The sequence below is a fragment of the Megalops cyprinoides genome, chromosome 11 (assembly GCF_013368585.1).
Source record: "Megalops cyprinoides isolate fMegCyp1 chromosome 11, fMegCyp1.pri, whole genome shotgun sequence".
Lineage (NCBI taxonomy): Eukaryota > Metazoa > Chordata > Actinopteri > Elopiformes > Megalopidae > Megalops > Megalops cyprinoides.
Window position 1 is genome coordinate 31,017,783 of NC_050593.1, and position 19,375 is coordinate 31,037,157.

The window sequence follows — 19,375 nt, forward strand, 5'->3', positions numbered from 1 at the left end:
AGGCCATTCCCTTCTAAATCTTCACCAACCATGAGATAAGATACATCCAGCCATATAATTTAGATTGCCTATTAAGATTACATAACAGAATCATTATAGTCATTGTGTATGCTGGGTGTTTGATAAATCATATTATGTTTGCTTTAATGGCCTGATGGCCAGATCTTTAATGGAAAAGATTTGAAATCTCAGTGAGATGGTCCAGTAAAATACTTAGTTTAATGACATTTGTCTTCTGTCCTCAAGGACTTCCTGAAATACAGCACTAAGGCAGCTGTGGACTGTCAGGAAATTGAGGTAAGACCTTGAAAGCGTTTAGCTGTTTGATATTTTTTGGATCAAGGGTCACAAGCGTTGTAGTATGTTAGTTTGCGCTCATGCTGAACTGTGTTGCGTTAAGTTGTGTTGAGTGTTTATGTAAATGTTCTTAGGCTTTTATAATATTGCCATGTTTGTTCTTCTAACAGAAAGCAGTTGATCTAATGTTCCTGGTGCCCAAACGCTGCAATGACATGATGAACCTGGGACGACTGCAAGGCTATGAGGTACTGAACAGGTTTTCACATCCTAGCATTATTGCACATTCAATTCCCTTCATCAGGTTCACAAAAAATCTAAATCTGTCTTTTGCTTTGACAATACTTGCAATAGATCAGAGACTCGGTGACTTGGGCGCTGCACACAGAAATGATGTGCTTTGGAGTTCATATGTCCATATTCTCACTTGCTGTCACTCACAGTGAGGCGAGGATTAGGCCTCTGGCTGAATCAGTTCCTGTCTCGGGCCCTCCTGCACTGAAGCATCAGTATAACCTATTTTTAAAGCTCTGATTTCTTTATTACTTTCCTGAACTGTGTCTCTGTGGAAGTGCGCCGCTGCACCGGGGAGGGGCGGGGGCACAGGTACTTACTTTTAAAGCTGAAATGGATCTTAAAATGTCAGACACAGGTGGGTGACGGCTGGGTGGAAAGATTGTTCCTCTGTGGACTTTTCCATGACAGCCAGTGAGGCTAAAATCTCTGACCATATAGATAAGAAACACAGCTTCCACGGCTCATATGTAACCCCAAGAAAATGAAACCTGCTGTTTGCCCGTGACCTGACCTAGAGTCCAAGCAGTGCTTTAGTTTTATTACTCCTTGGTTTTATTACCCCGAAAGAGGAGACTGACCCGGAGCTTAAACCTCCCAAGTGTAAGACAGAGTGAGGACTGATATCAATTTATACAGAGGATCAACAACATTTCGGTGGTTTATTCTTCAGTGATAGGAGGGGGAGATAGGACTGTTGCTGTGTTTCAGTGTTGAGACAAGGAGGCAGTGTAGCATAGTGGTAAGGAGCAGTGCTTGTAACCAAAAGGTTGCAGGTTCGATTCCCCACTAGGGCACTGCTGCTGTGCCCTTACGCAAGGTACTTAACACAGAACTGCCTCAGTAAATATCCAGCAGTATAACGTGAAAATTGTAACACATGTAAGTTGCTCTGGATAAGAGCGTCCGCTAAATGACAATAATGTAATGTAGTGAGGCACATATAGAGGATTGATTGGGTGTTTAATTCGGCGAGAATTTACACAGCCTGTGCTCCGCTCCACAGGGGAAGCTGACCAGCCAGGGCAAGCTGCTGCAGCAGGACACCTTCTTCGTCACCGAGCAGGACTCGGGCGTCCTGTCCCGCAGCAAGGAGCGCAGGGTCTTCCTCTTCGAGCAGATAGTCATCTTCAGCGAGCTCCTCCGCAAGGGCTCGTCCACGCCGGGCTACCAGTTCAAGAAGAGCATCAAGGTGTGAAGACAGGCGGGTGCAGAAACCCACCACAGCCTTAGGAGGTGTCCTGTTGCCATTGCAGACGTGATGCGATAAACATTTTGGGGGCCACTCCATCATAGATGTGTCACTGATCAATTGTCATACGTGGTCCAACTGTGCTGAGTAAACATTAAGCAGCTTTACATGATGCTAGTCATATGCTGGCAGAAAAGTGTTCTGGAGGCCTTTTAGTAAAGAAGCCAGTCGATACAACTACTTGTGTAATATATAATATATTACACAAGTAAATGTAAATGTATGTCAAAGTGACTGGGACACATATATGTATGTGCATGTGCGTGTGCATGCACGAGAGAGAGATAATAAATAAGAATATATAAGAAATATATTTTTTCTTAATAGGTGAGCTACTTGAGCATGGATCCAAATGTGGAGAACGACCCCTGCAAGTTCATCCTCTACTGTCGGGGGTCATCTGAGAGATTCACCCTGCAGGCTGCCAACCAGGAGATCAAGCAGGTCTGGGTACACAGCATTAACGAGGTGCTGGAGGCTCAGAGCAACTTCCTGTCAGGTAAAAGAACCGGATTGCTATAGTAATAAATAATACATAACCGTTGTTATGAAACTCTGTGTACCATTATTATCCAAACACACCTTTTCCAGAGTACACTGGGGGGTTAGATTGTTCTGCAGCCATTTTTATGAAAATTTGACATTTGGAACTTCTCCACAGCTCTACAGTCGCCGATTGAATACCAGAAGAAGGAGGGCGGGTCTCATACCCTGACCCGAAACTCGTCCGGCGGCGGCCGCCCCGCCCAGTCCAACAGCCGGCCCCTCTCCTCCACGTCCGTGGGAGCGGAGAAGCCCCCCCTCTCAGGCCGCGCCTCCACACCTCTGAAGATATCTACCTCTAACGGCAGCCCCTCCTACGACCCCCATAAACTGGGCGAGTCTGCCAGGGTGAGTCCAAAGGAGTCTGACATGAGTGACCCTGGAAGCATGGTTTCACAATAATCACACAGTACAGCACGGCTTTACACCACAGTAGAACAGACTGAGAATTACCCAGTATTACACAGCTCTACATCAGGTCAGAATACACTGAGAATTACTCAATGTTACACAGGTCTATACCACACCAAAATAGACTGAGAATTACCCAGCACCACAAAGCTCTATACCATGTCAAAATACACTAAGAATTGCTCAATGTTACACAGGTCTATACAACACCAAAAGAGACTGAGAATTACCCAGTATTACACAGCTCTATGTCCTGTCAAAATAGACTGAGAATTATCCAACGCCACATGGCTCCACATCACTTCAGAATAGACTGAGAATTACACAACATGACACAGCTCTGCACCACCTCCAAACCCGACAATAGGCACTCTCCCAGTGCAGTTTTTTTTCTTTTGTTGCTATCAGAGGTGATTTTCAAAGCAGGCTATTATTAGTGGCGCTGCTGGCCTAGTTTCACTCCACCTCGAAGTGAGGGTGTTGTAGTGTTGTGAAATTCTTGGCCTTTAACTAATGGTGCTGTCATGTGTGTGCCCATGCTCCTGTTCTCTAATGAATCACCTTGTCAACATGTTCCTCAAGGAGCAGTTTAATGATCCTGGCTCTTTTACTTTCACTATCATAAACTTATGATTTATTTTGGTTCACCATTAACTCTATCAAACAGTACAGGCAGCTGTACCCCCTCCCTATTAACACTTGGTATCAATGCCTTCACAGCAGGGTTTTTAAATTTACGTTGTTTTAGCCTTGTTTAGCCATATTAATGTTCATCATAGCACAGTGAAGGCGTTGCTTTAAAATGTTGCGGCACAGCAGTCGTTATAGGCGAGGTGCATCAGAGGTGAGTCTTGAAGGTTCATACCAGTTTCGAAGATACAGGTGGAACTACATACCGAGATATGTCCCAACACCGGTGTGTGTAGTTTTCACTTTCATTTAATGTCAGCTATGTGTACTTCAAATTAATTCCCAACCTGTTCTTTATTACTTTTACATTTCAGATTGACAAATGAGGTAGCAAAGAGGTTGGCAGTTATCCGCAAACCACCAAGCTTCCATAATCATGTTATCATTAGCATATCAATCATGTCAAATGTTGTTGCCAGGTAACTGTAAGCAGAATCAATCAAGCAATATTCAGGCTTGAAGCAATGCACTTTGACGTTAACTTTAAGTAACAATTTTAAGCCAGCAGAGCAGTGTTAATTCTTAGTGCTCCTTGCTGTACTGTAGCTGCTTAGCATTCTAAATCCTGCAGTTAGTCATTTTTTTCCAGTGTGATGTGAAATTACTCTTTTAATAGATTTCATCTGATTTAAAGTTTTAACTAATATCCTATGTTTTTCTTATGTGTAAAAAAAGAGGAAAATCCCCTCGCCTTTTAGGAGCCTTAAACTTGCAGAGTTGTATCTCTTTTGTTTGGGCAAGAAAAGTCTGCGCTCAGCTTTGAAAGCCCAGTGTTAAGTGTATGGAGGATGGAGTGCTAAAAGACAGTGTTAAGCGTACAGAGGATGGAGTGTTAAAAGGCCAGTGTTAAGCGTATGGAGGATGGAGGATAGGCTGTTAAAAGTCCAGTGGTAAGTGTACAGAGGATGTTGCGAGATGTCCTTAAGGATAAGGAGCTGGACGTTTTCAGCACAGTCATGTGACCACGGCTCCTCTGTGTGCCCGGTGTCCGTGTGCCCTCCTTCTCGCCCGCTGCAGCACGACACAGCTGGATGTAACGGGATGTCCTCCACCATGATGGTGACCCAGGACTACAGCGCACTGAAGGAGAACGAGATCTGCGTCAGCCAGGGCGAGATGGTCCAGGTCCTGGCCACCAACCAGCAGAACATGTACCTGGTGTACCGGCCCGCCAACAGCCAATCCCCCGCCGCCGAAGGCTGGGTGCCAGGTCACATCCTGGGCCCGCTCAGTAAAGCCCTCATAGACAGTGCTGATGGAAGCATCAAGTAAGTGTCCCCCGGCCCTCCCCCCCACTGGAGCAGTGTTCGGATTGTAGGGCAAGGTGAAAGAGATGCTCAGCTCCGCCCCCTGGTGGTTATACCCCACACCCCCCTCCCCTTCGGAACAAACTCCTAAATGCTGGATCTGTGCACAGGGGAAGTCTCACTTGACATCTCTTCTTGTTAATATCTGTAAAAAAAAAAAAAAAAAAAAAACTTGATTACTAAATAAATTAACATGGATAAAAGGACTGTAGCGCAGTCATGACCTGTTTCATGTAGAGAACACGAACCGAGAAGCCTGATCTTACATCAACGTGGAACTGACTGGTCTGGACGATTGTTTCTCTTTATTTCCTTTCTAACACCATTTTGTTTCTTTTTCGTATTTTGCAAAAATAAAATCGCCTTGTGACAGACGGCTTATTTCTCCAAACGGAGAGAATTTATGTTATTGTCTATGGCAATTTGTTTGTACAGCTTGTATTTTTTTCCCTTATTTTAATTTTATTTTCAAAAAAAAAAGATTTCTTTTATTTTGATTTGTCGTTATCAGATGCGTTGGCAGTTTACTGTAAAAATGTTTTCTGTTTGTTTACCAGTACCCTTTCCAGAACATTCCTGTATAAAGTCTTTTGCACTATTTATGAAAACTCATATGAATGAAGTCAGGTTGTGCAATACAACGATAGTCACAATGCTCATCATTGTACCTGTAATGTAACCAATAATTTTAAATGTATTATTTTGAATATGTAAAATACTTTTTGACATGAGCATGATTTGATTGAACTAGGCAAAGTAAGTTGAACTTTCAGTTTAGGTAAATTGAAGTTTTGCCTGAGGAAAAGTCTTCAGTGGCTATGTTAACAGTGGTGGATACTACAACTGCAGTTAGACTGCATTTCCCAGCAGCTCTCTGCTATTTTAATGTTATACATAGATGGAAAAGTATTTCATTTTTATTCCAAATTCAGAATCTAAGCATTAAATCTGTGCAAGCCAATCTTCTATTTTGTTGGTTTCCATTTATAAATCTTTAGGTGTTTAAATAAATTGAATTTATTGGTATCTGCAATAGTTGTGCTTCTTAGTTATTGTTGCAGATGAAGTATTCCCCCTAAGTAAAAAAAAAAAAAAGCTATACAGTAAACTTTCATTGTGACAAAGCATTCTTTTTCTCTAACAATTTCTAAGTTGTGGACTTCATTAAAGTTGATCATTTCTCCTCTTGGAAAAGTGATGGTGTATGTATCTTTTTTAAAATAAAAAGGACCCCCTGGGGAAATATTTTTAACTCAGAATGGATTAAATTTAAAGTATTCCAATGGCACCCTCCTGATGATCTTTGATTTTTGTTTGTGGTTGTTTGTTTCACCCTTTAACTTACGTTCACTTTTGTTGGTGTTGCAGTGAGTTTAATAAAACTATTTATTTATTTATTTATTTTTTATTTTTTTACTAACCACACTGGTCCTCAACAGAAATTATTTGTGTACAAAGCAGCTTCATTCACAAATTGATTACTATCAGCCAGCATTTGATTGTCCTGTCATCATGACACAAGAGTATCTCCTGCTGCTTTTACACAAAATGATTCCACCGTGGTGTAAGAGTGTATTGAGGTAGGATAAGTGAATAACAGTCACAATAACGCAGAAATCAGTTTTAAGCAGAACTTAAGCATAGATACCGTTATCAAAATGGTTGGGAGATATTCCTGACCTGGTGTTCTAGAGGTAACCTACCTTGGATGTACCTATGCCACTTTTTCCCCGTATAATTTAAGTAATCCTTTTTATGTAAAAACAATTTTTTCCCTTTTTGATTTTTTTTGTTCTTTTGTTTCTAGAAGAAAGAACATTTTGTATGACTTTTTCTTTCTCTCTTTTTTTTAAATAACAAAAATACCCCAGAAAAATAAGTTGGATGGCCCCGCACCTCCGCCCCCCCCCACCTCCTATCCATCACACCCCCTCCCCCTTACCCTCTTCCCCTGGTTTGGTGGATGCACTTGACTGATGCATTTTTTGGTACGGCAGGAAATCTCTCTCATGGCATACCCTGCGCATGAGAAAGCGGGCGGAAAAGGAGGGCACTTGCAAAAGTGACGCAAAGGTTGAGAATGGACTGCGTAAGCCAAAGGAAATTCTGAGCAGCAAGGTCACTGTTAAAGTGAGTAAGCGGGTGATGAGAGTCTTTATGCTACGTGCCCCCACCCCAAAACCCCTCTCCCCCAACCTGTGTGTAATTCCCAAACAACGTCAAGCAAAACACATCTAGTTTATTGGTTTGGTCCTCTTTTTTGTGTGCATGTTACTAACAAACTGCCGCTGTTTGGTCTGCAGCTTTCGTGATTAGCATTTTGGTAGTGGTGTGACTCGGCTGCTAACAATTTTGCGTTCACTATAGAAAAAAAATGGTAATATGTCACAGTGTTAGAGCCATAAGTGTTTGTTGCTATTTTGAGCGAAAATTACTAATGTATTTTTTTTTTGTTCTGTGTGAAGTGAATGATGTTTTTTTTGTTGTGTTGACCATTCACAATGTCCTTTTGGGCCCTTAGAACAGCATGTTGCCAGCTTCAGTAGGTTATGATCCGACTGGAACTGCCATTCATAACACGATTGTGAGTTAGGCTGACAGCTTTATTGAAGAATTAAAATTCATTGGTATTAGTCAGCAAAATTATGCTTGATAAAACTAGTAAAATACCCTACCAAGATAATAAAATTTAATTCTTTAAACTACATGGTCCCTATAGAAATTCCAATGCTTTTATTTCCAACCACAATGGCACCATTTTGTGACCTGGGTGGCAGTTACAGGAAAATGATCACATGTTCCAGAATGTTTTTCTTTCTCAGGGAAATTCTGAATGTGTCCATACAAGATTTATGCAGTTGTGGTATGCCTTCCTGTGAATGAACAATGTGGAACATAGTCCTAATTGATCACTGGAACTCGGCCAGCACTATTTAATAACTTATATTTCGAAAGACATTTACTTTGCAGGTATCTCACTACATACAGACACAACTACATCTTTGCTACTGTAGAGCTTTCTGCCCTAGTGTCCATATCATCTACATATACACTAATACCTTCTGTGTACAGTAGATGTAGAAAGATTCCATACATGTGTGAGAATACAGTGCTTGGAAGAAAAGATTTCTTAAATTATTTGTGATATGACTTAAGGTATTTCACAGTATTAGCAAGAACAAAAAATGCAAAAGGCAAGTTAATCACGTATGACGTCATTATGTAGCTTTGTATCCTTTGAGATTTTTTAAAATTTTGTTTTGTTTTTTCGGCTTTCACTTAATGAGAACTAATGGTTTCCTAGTTCTTGCAGCTTACGTCTCTGACATAATACATTCATATTAATTTATGTCACCAAGCTCAGTGGTTCCCAAGCAACCATTGTCAGAGGAATCCCATTCAGTGCCACACCCTCAGTTCAGACCCCTTATCTTATTTTCGGTGCAGAGTGTGGTAAAAAGACTTCTCATCAATCTGACTCTAGTATATGTCTCAGAACAACTACAAAGTACAGTATGAAGTAGATGGTGTGTACAACAGCCCCTGACCCTCCGAGCCCCTGAAGGAACTCTGACCTCCAGCTTGGGAACCGGTTGGCTGCCGCAACGACTAATTTTGCTTTCTCTCATTCCATACCACAGGAATCTAACAGCTCAGAGGAGTCAGATTGCGATGAGCTAGACCCCAAAACTAGCATGGAGGTAGTACTGTACGCCACTCTGTTATGCATGCTGCCAATCAGAATCTCTGCAGGTTTTCACTGTTCCACCAGTAAGAGGTCGGGTCCGTTGGTCGTGACCCTGAGAGCCCCAGTTCAGTACGTTTGTTTGTGCACCAACCATCACCCATTTCTGAACATCTAAAACATGCAGTATTCATAAATCCATTCAATAAGGCCATAATTCTACAAATGGTCAGGCCTCATTTCATAGCAGTGTTCAAAAATTGAAGAGAGGATGTTCCCAAGTAAAAGGTAAATCATTTCTTTTATGAGGGTGTCTTAAATTCAAACCTGCTGGACGGGGCTCTGCAAAGACCAGACCGGAGACACGTGGTTGTAGAGGTTGTGCACACAAACACTAGGGCTTCAGCTCCTGCACTGTGATGGGAAGAGTGACGTCAGTTTGTGAGTTTGAGTTCCTGGTATATACCGAGGATTCCTAGGAGGACAACTGTCAGACTCGGTGCATTATGGGTATGTACAGTTACTGTGGAGAAACAATAATCTGAGATTCAGCTATTTGTGGGGAAAAAAAAACAACAAAAAACTAAAGCTTAAAAACATGTCTTTCGAAATGGTGTGTTAACTGCCATTGTGTGTCAGTGCCGACTTCCTGTTCTTGTGTGTAGTCCTTGTTAGTCATGGATCCTGATGTCAGGGGTTCAGTTCTGCACTGTTCCGCTGCTATGTTGTGATTCGTGTGAATTAATTATATGATGACATCTAGATCTATACGTTGCTGAACCATCTAAATTCAGCTTCCACGTCAGACTTTTTTTTTTCCAGTGGCTGGTTTTGAAAGTGATACGAATGTAACGTCACACTGCAATCCTGTTCATTAATCCGAGGGATGCTGCCTTTAATTTGCTTGCAGGCTTAGTCTGATGCCATGCAAATGACAGCGTAAATCAAGCAGCAAGCCTAGGATCCTTCAGCGATATCCTGATTTAGTCTGAGTCGCAATTACAGCAGTCCTAACTAATTTACCAACAGCTGACTCATCATTTCCCCTAAGTGGAGGTTTATTTTTCCTGCGAAAGTAAGGATGGCAAGTGAGCCAAGAGAATAAGACAAAAGCACATTGCCAACTGTAGATTGATCAAATATCTTTTCCAGGCTTAAGGAAAATAATACAGCTGTGTACAAATGTTAACTGTACATTTGCCAGTTTAACCTCCTGAATATCATATTGAATTTTACAGCTGCACATTGAGTATTTTCTGACCCAAACAGAATGTTTGCAGGTTGTCATGTTTGCATGATACTATGGTGTTCCATTTTGAGTAGTTTTAGAAGAATCCCAATTGGTTCTGAAAAGGAACACTCACTGTTCTTCACTTTGTTTTCAAGTTTATCTGTGGGTGAAATCTGTCTGCAGTATACATGTCTGTTCCCATTATGTTTTTGGATTAACTTGAGAACATCAACTCCTTTGCGGTTTAACAAGCTTGCCTACGTATAGTAGGAACACAGCTCCCGAAAGTATTGCTTTATAGCACAATACTGGTTTTATGTGATGAGGAGTTACAACATTGAATGCATTTTTGAAAGACCATTTTATCAAACGATCCCAGTTTAATTTTATAAATATTGTCTGTGTGTGTTTGCATGGAGAAAAGAGCTGTTTTTGACTGTGCATCAATATAACAGTGAAATAGCATTTGTATCACCTTAACTGGAATTGCGAATAGACTGAGGGGCTGTGAACCAGGTCAGCTTACAGAGTGAGAATGTTATTCTTTAATGTTACCCTTCCACTCTAGTGTGCAAAGGACAAAAATGGTTAACTTTAGCTAATATATTATTTTGAAGTACTCCAGGATTGTAAACTCAGTTTGAGATCGGTCAGATCTACTGAAGTGGAGCACCATTGTTTCTTTGATGGAACATTGCTGCCATCCAGTGGCCATGTTTTGGTAACCATGTATTGTATTTATTTTTTTCTGATGGCAGGGCAGTTATATTGGAAAGCAACCAATGGGATTACAAATGAGATACTGTGAAGTGCATGCAGGACCACACAGTGTCAGTGTAGATGTCTGTAATTGTTTGATTTGACCTCTTTAAGCTTGCAGCCCAAGCCTTTCCAACTTGTAGCACATGCTCCATTTTTAGTTCTGAAAAATATATAGCAGGTAATATGTCAAAATGCCATTTTTTTGTGAATATGATACTTGGATTCCCAAAGTAAGTTTTTCTGATGTGCTGAAAAATATAAGGTATGTATATGTCCATTTGTGAAACACTCTACAGTTAAGAAAAATTGAAATTATTGAATGATGCATATTAAGGTTTATTTTCACCATCACATCTTAACAGTCATTCATTTGTTTTGCAGCTACTGAATCCCAATTTTATACAAGAAGGTAAGATTATAATCAATCATATAATGTAGTTTAGTATAAAATAAATATGTTCACTGTGCACTTGTCAGTCCAAGATGCACTGCTCAAAAATGTTGTTTTGAAGTCTACAATATCAAAACAGTCACGAAACAATGCACCCTCTTGCAAAAGGTTTCAACCAAGGGTTTAAAGCAGCGGTTTCTGTGAGCAAGTGAAATGATGTTCAGCTGAAAATCTTTCATGTGACTTTGTCTCCAAGTGGCCCCAGAGTTCCTGATTCCTCTGGCTGACGTGACATGTGCATTTGGTGAGACCGTGGTCTTGTGTTGCAAAGTCTGCGGTCGTCCTAGACCGAACATCACCCTGAAAGGACCAGATCAGAACCTGGTTGTCAACAATAGCCGCTTCACCATAAACATCAGGTATCCGGTTGGGTTTTCTCTTCAAAACACTGCAGGCATGGTGAAACATGTTAACGGAACATGATGAAACAACAGATATACAAGGAGCAACATCTGATGAATAGACTACTGTCATAGGGTTTTCAGCTTCACATTTAAAATGCAGAGAAAATGGTTATTTCATGCAAATAGATCACTTTCATATGCTGTAAATCTATACTACTTGAATCTGCTGCAAATATCAGATAATTTCAGACTGCAACAGTAAGTAGCAGCCATTTTGTCAGTACCAAAGCCTAGGGAAGGACTTGGTCTGATAAGGAAAGGTACATGGCGAGTTTCTGATGGTTGGAGGCTGGAACACCTAGTTCAGACAGACAGGTTTCTGGGGAGAGCAGAGGGGCAGCATTTTCTTGATAGTTTCCTGAGGGTTTGCGATTCCCAGTGGAGTAGTTGGTGCATTACAGCTCTGGGCACAGTTACAGGAGTAGATTTTAAAAAAAAAAAAAAAAAAAAAAAACACTTCAAATGCAGGTGGAAGTGAAGCTGTCAGCATGCCAAGAGTCAGGGATTGCTGTAAGGTTCCAAACATGCTGATTTGCTGGCACGTCTACCAGAGAGAGTATGCAGCACAATACCGGCACACGAGCCGAGATGGTAATGTATGCATGTGGATGGACAGGGTTATTTATAGTGTTTGACATGAGTAAGGAAAAGGACTAGAGATGAAAGCACACTGTAATCATTCTGTCCTCCAGGAATAATTAGTCATATCCAGTGAAACTCAATGTCTTTTAGGTGGAAGAAAAACATCTGTTACAAAAGTCGCTCTTGGAAATACCTTCAAACAGTTTACTCATTTTGTAGGCAGATTAAAGACTAGTCACAACATGTCAGTGCTGGTATTGAGGGAAAACAAAAATATGTTCTATTGCGCATAATTAATTTTAATTCTGCTATGCTTTCAATGCATAATATTTTCCCCATCATCCTGAGGAAGGAACCTGATTCTACCTGATTTAGCCTTGCATTGCCTGATATGCATGCTGTAAAATGAAAATATTAATTGTGTGCTTTTACAATGCTTAAAATGTGATGCTGTGTTTTTAAAAACATTATAAAAATGGATGAGCTCACAGTGCACTCCGCTGTCTGCTGTCCACTCCGCTGACGCTGTGCAGGACGTGAGCTGTTCTGTCCCTGTTTGCAGAGAAACAGGGGACATCCTACTGAAGATCTGCAACCTGATGCCCCAGGACACGGGCATCTACACCTGCGTGGCAATCAACGACCACGGAACTGCCTCCTCCTCTGCCTCCATTAAAGTGCAAGGTAGGGGCGCGGGATGAGGAGAGGAGGTTTTCAGGGTTTTGTGTTAATGACACTCACGGAAAACCCATCCCTGTGGGCAGGTATCCCAGCAGCACCGGCGCGGCCGGTGGCCCAGGAAGCGAGCAGCACAGCGGTGATCGTGCACTGGCTCCCCCCAGCCAGCTCGGGGAACTGCGCCGTGTCCAGCTACACTGTGGAGTACAGGCAGGAAGGTACAGCATCCTCCGCTCCTCTCCTGCGGCCGGCATGGGCGTAACCCTGGGAGAGGAGCAGTAAAAACACACAGTTTTAGGGCAGTTTGAGTTGCAAACATTGTAGAGATTCTGTGCAGATGTTTCATGAAGACATTGAGTTTTAAGTGGATGAGCTAATATTACAAACACGTGGTCAGCGCAGCCTCTGTTCAGCACTGCCCTAAGACACAAGCAGTATTATGCTCTATATTAACCCTGTGCGCATGACTGGGATTGGCCCTGCCCTCCTGTCATCCTGTGTCCTTGACTGTGATTGTCACTGTAGTCCTTCCTCTTGTGTGTGTGTGCGTGTGAGACTGTGATTAGATCTGCTCTCCTTTCCTCTTGTACGCTTGCCTGTGATTGGCCGTACTCTCCTTCCTCTTGTGTTTGTGACTGTGATTGGCCCTGGTCTCCTGTCATCCTGTGTGCTTGCCTATGATTGGCTGTACTCTCTTTCCTCTTGTGTTTGTGACTGTGATTGGCCCTGCTCCTCCATCATCCTGTGCCCCGCTGTGTGGTTGGCACTGCAGACTCACTGGTGTGGCAGCAGGCGGCAGTGGTGACCACGGGGGACATGTGTGTGAAGATCGAGGAGCTCATCCCAGGAGGGCACTACCAGTTCCGGGTCAGCGCCAGCAACCCCTGGGGAGTCAGCCCCCCCAGCGAGCCCTCAAACATGGTGACCCTGCCCAGCGGGAGTGAGTACTGGCTGTTACCTCCACACACAGCACCAATATTAATAACAATAATGAACTTCATTACTATAGCACCTTTCGTACAATGTGTCACAACTTTAAGTGCTTAACAAGTACCCATTAAGACAAAAGCAAAGGAAGTTTTCAATTTCTGTTGTGAACTAAAGACTGTTTTGTTTGTTTTTGAAGATTCCTACGATGGAACAGGTATCCAGTGGAAAGACAACTTTGAATCTGCTTTCACAGAAATCAGTGAAATTGGAAGGTAATGCGCTGTTTTTCACCAGAAGAGCACACCACATCACAAGTTGTTTAGTAATGCTGTTACACAACGAGGGTATTACATTTTGCTTACTAGCAAACAGCTGACAGTGTCATCCTGTTAGTGATTTTGTCTGTTTTGCCTTACCCTTAATTTCTGCAACTTCTTACTGATAAACCACTGTTTGCAGCCTGAAGTTGCAAATTAGAAAATGTGAAATCCATTGTGGAGTTTGATTGAATGTTAGTCAATGCTAGTGTAGAACTTAGAACTGTAGAACTGAATTTGAAATCAGGCGTGATATCCAGGTGTGTGAATTTCAGTTTTACTTCAATGAACTCGCCGTCGTTTGACGTGCTCGGCTGTTACCCGCGTAAAGTCAGTGGGAACATCTGGGTTGTGACCTGGAACCCCAGAGTAAATGTTGTTCACTTCGTCTCCCCCCCCTCGGCCTCCTCCTTGACTCCAGGGGCCGGTTCTCCGTGGTGAAGAAGTGCCTGAACAAGGCCACCAAGAAGGAGGTGGCGGTGAAGTGCATCAGCAAGAAGATGCAGAAGAAGGAGCAGGTGGCCCACGAGGCGGACATCCTCCGGCACGTGCAGCACCCCCAGCTGGTGAAGCTGGGCGACACCTACGAGTCCCCAACCTCCTTCATGCTGGTGCTGGAGCTGTAAGGGCCGCATCGGTGAACCAATCCCGCGCTCCCTCTCTGCAGCCTTTACCCAATCCCGATGCAGCGTAATGCCTTTTCTGTTTGCTCTTTTTCCCCAGCCTGGAAGATGGCAGACTCCTGGACTACCTGGTGGCCCATGACGAACTGATGGAAGAGAAAGTGGCCTTCTATGTGAAGGACACCTTAGAGGCCCTGCATCATCTCCACACCTGCAAAGTGGCTCACCTGGACCTAAAGGTAAACGTGACAGAAAAGAATATTAAAGGAAGCAATAACAAATCTTCTGTCGGGTGTCATTGAGTATTTTAGTATGTATTCAAATGTATTGTTCTTAATAAGCGTTTACTCAACCAGGCCAATAGGATACATTTATCATTTCTCTTAAAACCAATGTCATCCATCTATGTATTATTTGTTTAGCATATACCATATAGCAAATCTCAAAGCTTTGATGTTATTTATCCATACAGCCGGATATTTACTATAACATTTGCTCAACAGTGCAATGTTAGTGCACTTCTAGTTAATCAAGGCTGCAATCACTTTGTTACAAAACTAATTCATTATGTTATTAGCATTTAGCAGACACTCTTATCCAGAGCGACTTACAATTTTGAACCATTCATACAGCTGTATATTTACTAAGGCAATTCTGGGTTAAGTACCTTGCCCAAGGCTACAGCAGCAGTGCCCCAGCAGGGAATTGAACCAGCAGCCTTTTGGTTATGATCCCTCGTCCTTACCGCTGTGCTACACTGCTGCCCTCATTAGCTGCCCACATCACTACAGAAATGCTGATGTCCCATTAAATCATCATATCAGGGCAGTTTTTCACTTGTATAAAGCTATTTTTTACTAGTCCACAGTCAAAAAAACACATTAAATCATGCTGTAATATTATGTAATATTATGTGTAATGTTTCTGTTACCAGCCCGAGAACCTGCTGGTGGATCTCCACGTGCCCGTTCCCTGTGTGAAGCTCATTGATCTCGGGGACGCCGTCCAGGTGTCGGGCCACCGTTACGTGCACCTGCTCCTGGGGAACCCCGAGTTCGCGGCCCCGGAGCTGATCCAGGGCACGCCGGTGTCCCTGAGCACGGACGTGTGGAGCGTAGGGGTGCTGGCCTACGTCATGCTGAGCGGGGTGTCGCCCTTCCTGGATGAGAGCCTGGAGGAGACTTGCATGAACATCTGCAGGCTGGACTTCTGCTTCCCGGACGAGTACTTCCGCGGGGTGAGCCAGGCGGCCCGGGACTTCATCACCTCCGGCCTGCAGGAGGACCCCCGCAAGCGGCCCAGCGTGGCGTCCTGCCTGCAGCACCCCTGGGTCAGGGCGCACAGTGGGGACTACTCCCGCACCCCCCTGGACACGGCGCGGCTGGCTTCCTTCATCGAGAGGCGGCGGCAGCTCAACGACGTCCGGCCCGTCACCAACATCAAGGGGCTGGTGACCAGCAGCATGGGACACACCCTGTGATGGCCGCCCGTCTCCGGCCCGCTCTCCGCCCCGTTTCTGGCCCACCCCGCGCCCGCCTCTGGGTCACCCCGCGCCCGCCTCTGGGTCACCCCGTGCCCGCCTCTGGGTCACCCCGCGCCCGCCTCTGGGTCACCCCGTGCCCGCCTCTGGGTCACCCCGTGCCCGCCTCTGGGTCACCCCGCGCCCGCCTCTGGGTCACCCCGTGCCCGCCTCTGGGTCACCCCGTGCCCGCCTCTGGGTCACCCCGCGCCCGTCTCTGGGTCACCCCGTGCCCGCCTCTGGGTCACCCCGCGCACCCCTCTCTTGGTGGATCCCCACGTTCAGGCACTAACTGCACCTGTATAAAAGGGAACAATAAAAAGCATTCTCCCTGTCTGGCTCCTGCTGAACTTTAACATCTTGTTCTAGACTTAAGTCTCTGCAGCGGAACATTTGTCTAAGGTGCTTTACACAAGTCTTGATGTGACAATAAAAATATATATATATTGGCACTGCACTACAATATTACATCTCCCAGGGAATATCAGGAAAAAAAATACCCATAAGTCCTTGCAACTATTGTAAGTAAAGAAGCCTTTAAAAATATTTCATTAGCAATTTAATTGCATTACTACTATGATGTTATGTTATTCATTTTAATCCTCTTGATTGTAATTGTGAACACATTAAAAAACCCCAACAGAGACATAAAAAAAGGACAAAGGAAAATACACATCTAAGAAAGTACAACTTTTGAATGTAAAATATGACAGAATATGGTCAAATAGTGATGATATACCATGTGTAAAGATATTTAGAATTTGTTACAAGGGGATGCACTACATTGTTTACGGTATAACAGCTGTAGTAAAAGATCTGAATGAAAGCATTATCCTGTGTCTAGCAGGGTTGCGATCTATATCATACTGTCGTACTGACCAATGCAGGGCAAAATAAAGGGGAAAATACTATCACGCATATTGTTATACTAAGGAACATGTCTAACATGCCTAACTGGCATGAAAGGCAGATTGCAACAGAGGGTCAAATACTGTGGTTTCTTTCCAATGAACCACTGTCATCTTATTGGTTCCTGTGTAAATGTGGAACTCGGAATTCAGAATTCCAGAATGTCCACAATGCAGTTTGGGACCCATTCATTTCTTCAGTCTGGTCATTTGTTATGCTGTGGCCTTGATCAACAAAGCATTTCATTTTAATTGAAAGCATAACAAATGGAAAACCTTAAAGGGAACATGTTATCATACCCACAAAAATGAAATGAAACTTAAAATAACTTAGCCTTAAATTGTTATTTTGAATAATTTCTTATTCAAAACCTAAATCCACAAAGGTCCAAGTTTATTTATGGGTAGCGTTTTATATGATGTTTATTTATTCACATTTTATTTATTATATCTATAGATATTCAATTTAAACACAGCAATCACAACCAGCAACTCAATGGTGCCAACAGGTAAAACTAATGTCTTTATGAACTCTGTGAGGTGGAGCACTGCTCTGAGTACTGCTCAGAACCAAACACTGACTTCAATAAACTGCCCTTTTGTTCAAAACTCCAAACACCTAGCAAGTGAAGAGAGTACTGACCAAAATTTTCCCACCTTTCAATGGGGAATAGACCCTTTAATCCCAGGACTAAAACAACTGTGAAATTATTTGACGTGGCTTTACAAAGATTTCTGTTTACAGAGGCTGCAGCTGAGTCTGTCCCACGTGGCAGTGACTGATTCAACAATGCTCTTTTTCATCTTCAGTATTTTGTGCATTTTGAGTTTGGATCGTCTCTGTACGAGATCTGTAAACAGTGTTTGATTCTGGATCTTAGGGGCTTGCTGAAAACTTTTTCTCCATTATTATGTAAGAATCTCTGCAGCATCTGATCACAGCACTGATTAGTATTGATGTTGTACATATCAAGCCTCCTTGTGTTTGTTCTTATTTTCTGTGAGTATCGGCGTTCTTCAGTCACACTACACAGTTGTCAGTTGGATTCACTAATGCGTTGGTGTTGGTTTGTCTTCTGAAAACTGTACACGATGCTTGAGATCAACATAGCATGGGGCAAATAGTAGCCATGCTGACAAACTGGTGTTTTTGGGGGTGGTGGAGGATGGATTTGCATGGAGAATACGCAGAGAATCGCATCAGAATTTTAGGTAATTTCCAGAACACTGCAGACTGCTCTTTGACCTGGTGTGAGTCAAGAACAAAAGGACACAACCTCAAGAGATGGTCAGGAGACCTTGTGCACCTTTTGACCTGCATGCAGCCATAGGAAATCTTTCTTCAGATATAATCACTGATGTATTGACAAATGGAATCATACTGATGGCATTTCTGCTAAAAGATAAAAAGAGATCATAATCCAATGTGCCTGGTACAGTTTTATGAAGGTCTGAGCAAACTTGGCCCTGATGTTGGTATGGCAATGGCAGTCAGCATCTTTCATTTAATTTAACCTGCTTAGCAAAAGAGGCTGAAATGTGCTAGGATAGCATACACAATTGTGAAAAGTAGCATACAGACCAAAAAAAAAAAGAATTTACCCTTTGTGTAGTGTTATACTCCATAGCAAAAATGTCAAAGACTCTGAGTAGATCTGCAGATTTAACTGTGCAAATATACAGCGTCAAATGAGAGTACCGTTTCGCTCACACCAGTTTAACCCATGTCATGTTCAGGCTCTGTGTGAATAGTGTCTCAAGGGGAATGAGGAACCATCTCACGAGCAAAACCGCTGTCAACTGCCAAGAGTAGAGTGAGGCGTGTTCTTGGTTTTCATGAAGAACTTCAGAATTGATCATCTAGGTCAGCCACAGTGACATTGACTTCATTCAGCTTTATATAACCCAGGCCTCATCTGAGCAGAATTACAGGCATTGTGATGGTATTACAACACTTCACTATAGATGTTAATGCTCTCAGCCATTTCAGTGTGTAAATTCAGTGTCAACTAACCACTGCGCTACTAATCAACGGTGCATTGCTTAAGTCTAATATGTTACCTGACTGCTGTAACAGCTGGATTTCTGCTTAATGTAATTTTTTGCCAGAGTGGTGGCATCAGCACCTGAAATGATTTAAATAAAGATGTTAAGTATTACTGTATATGCTTTGTTCACTGCAACAGCATGCACCATGTACATTGCATCATTTCATGTAGTATGGTACTTTGTACATAAATAAGTGTATAGGATTTGAAACCAAATCTGAAAAATGCTTTCTTAGACCACATGGGCTGTCTGTTTGTTACTGAATGTTTAATAAAGAAGTGCTTGTTTCTATAATAAATGCCTTCGATTCTTTTCTTAAAAAAAACAAAAACCTTTCTTCCTTGCAATAATAATAATAATAATCGGGTATACCCTTAAAGTTGCCACCATTCATACTCTCTGAATGCAACATTTCAAATCCATTCATTAAGACTATGAAGCA

The 19,375-nt window shown here is 42.7% G+C and overlaps 1 protein-coding gene across 4 annotated transcripts in view; it reads left to right on the plus strand.

Annotated features, from left to right (window-relative positions):
- The window catches only part of kalrna (kalirin RhoGEF kinase a), a 165,513-nt gene extending 146,340 nt beyond the window's left edge, over window positions 1–19,173 (plus strand). For all 4 annotated transcript variants that reach the window (XM_036540637.1, XM_036540640.1, XM_036540639.1 and 1 more), the window contains 17 exons: window positions 247–297; window positions 468–545; window positions 1,598–1,783; window positions 2,171–2,342; window positions 2,505–2,734; window positions 4,505–4,755; window positions 6,792–6,924; window positions 8,436–8,495; window positions 10,854–10,881; window positions 11,120–11,282; window positions 12,472–12,593; window positions 12,674–12,805; window positions 13,360–13,527; window positions 13,714–13,789; window positions 14,256–14,456; window positions 14,558–14,696; window positions 15,392–19,173. In XM_036540637.1, the coding sequence (XP_036396530.1) occupies window positions 247–297; window positions 468–545; window positions 1,598–1,783; window positions 2,171–2,342; window positions 2,505–2,734; window positions 4,505–4,755; window positions 6,792–6,924; window positions 8,436–8,495; window positions 10,854–10,881; window positions 11,120–11,282; window positions 12,472–12,593; window positions 12,674–12,805; window positions 13,360–13,527; window positions 13,714–13,789; window positions 14,256–14,456; window positions 14,558–14,696; window positions 15,392–15,937 (2,736 nt within the window). In that variant the 3' untranslated portion in view covers window positions 15,938–19,173. The remainder of the gene's footprint in view (window positions 1–246; window positions 298–467; window positions 546–1,597; window positions 1,784–2,170; window positions 2,343–2,504; window positions 2,735–4,504; window positions 4,756–6,791; window positions 6,925–8,435; window positions 8,496–10,853; window positions 10,882–11,119; window positions 11,283–12,471; window positions 12,594–12,673; window positions 12,806–13,359; window positions 13,528–13,713; window positions 13,790–14,255; window positions 14,457–14,557; window positions 14,697–15,391) is intronic.
- Window positions 19,174–19,375: the final 202 nt, after the last annotated feature.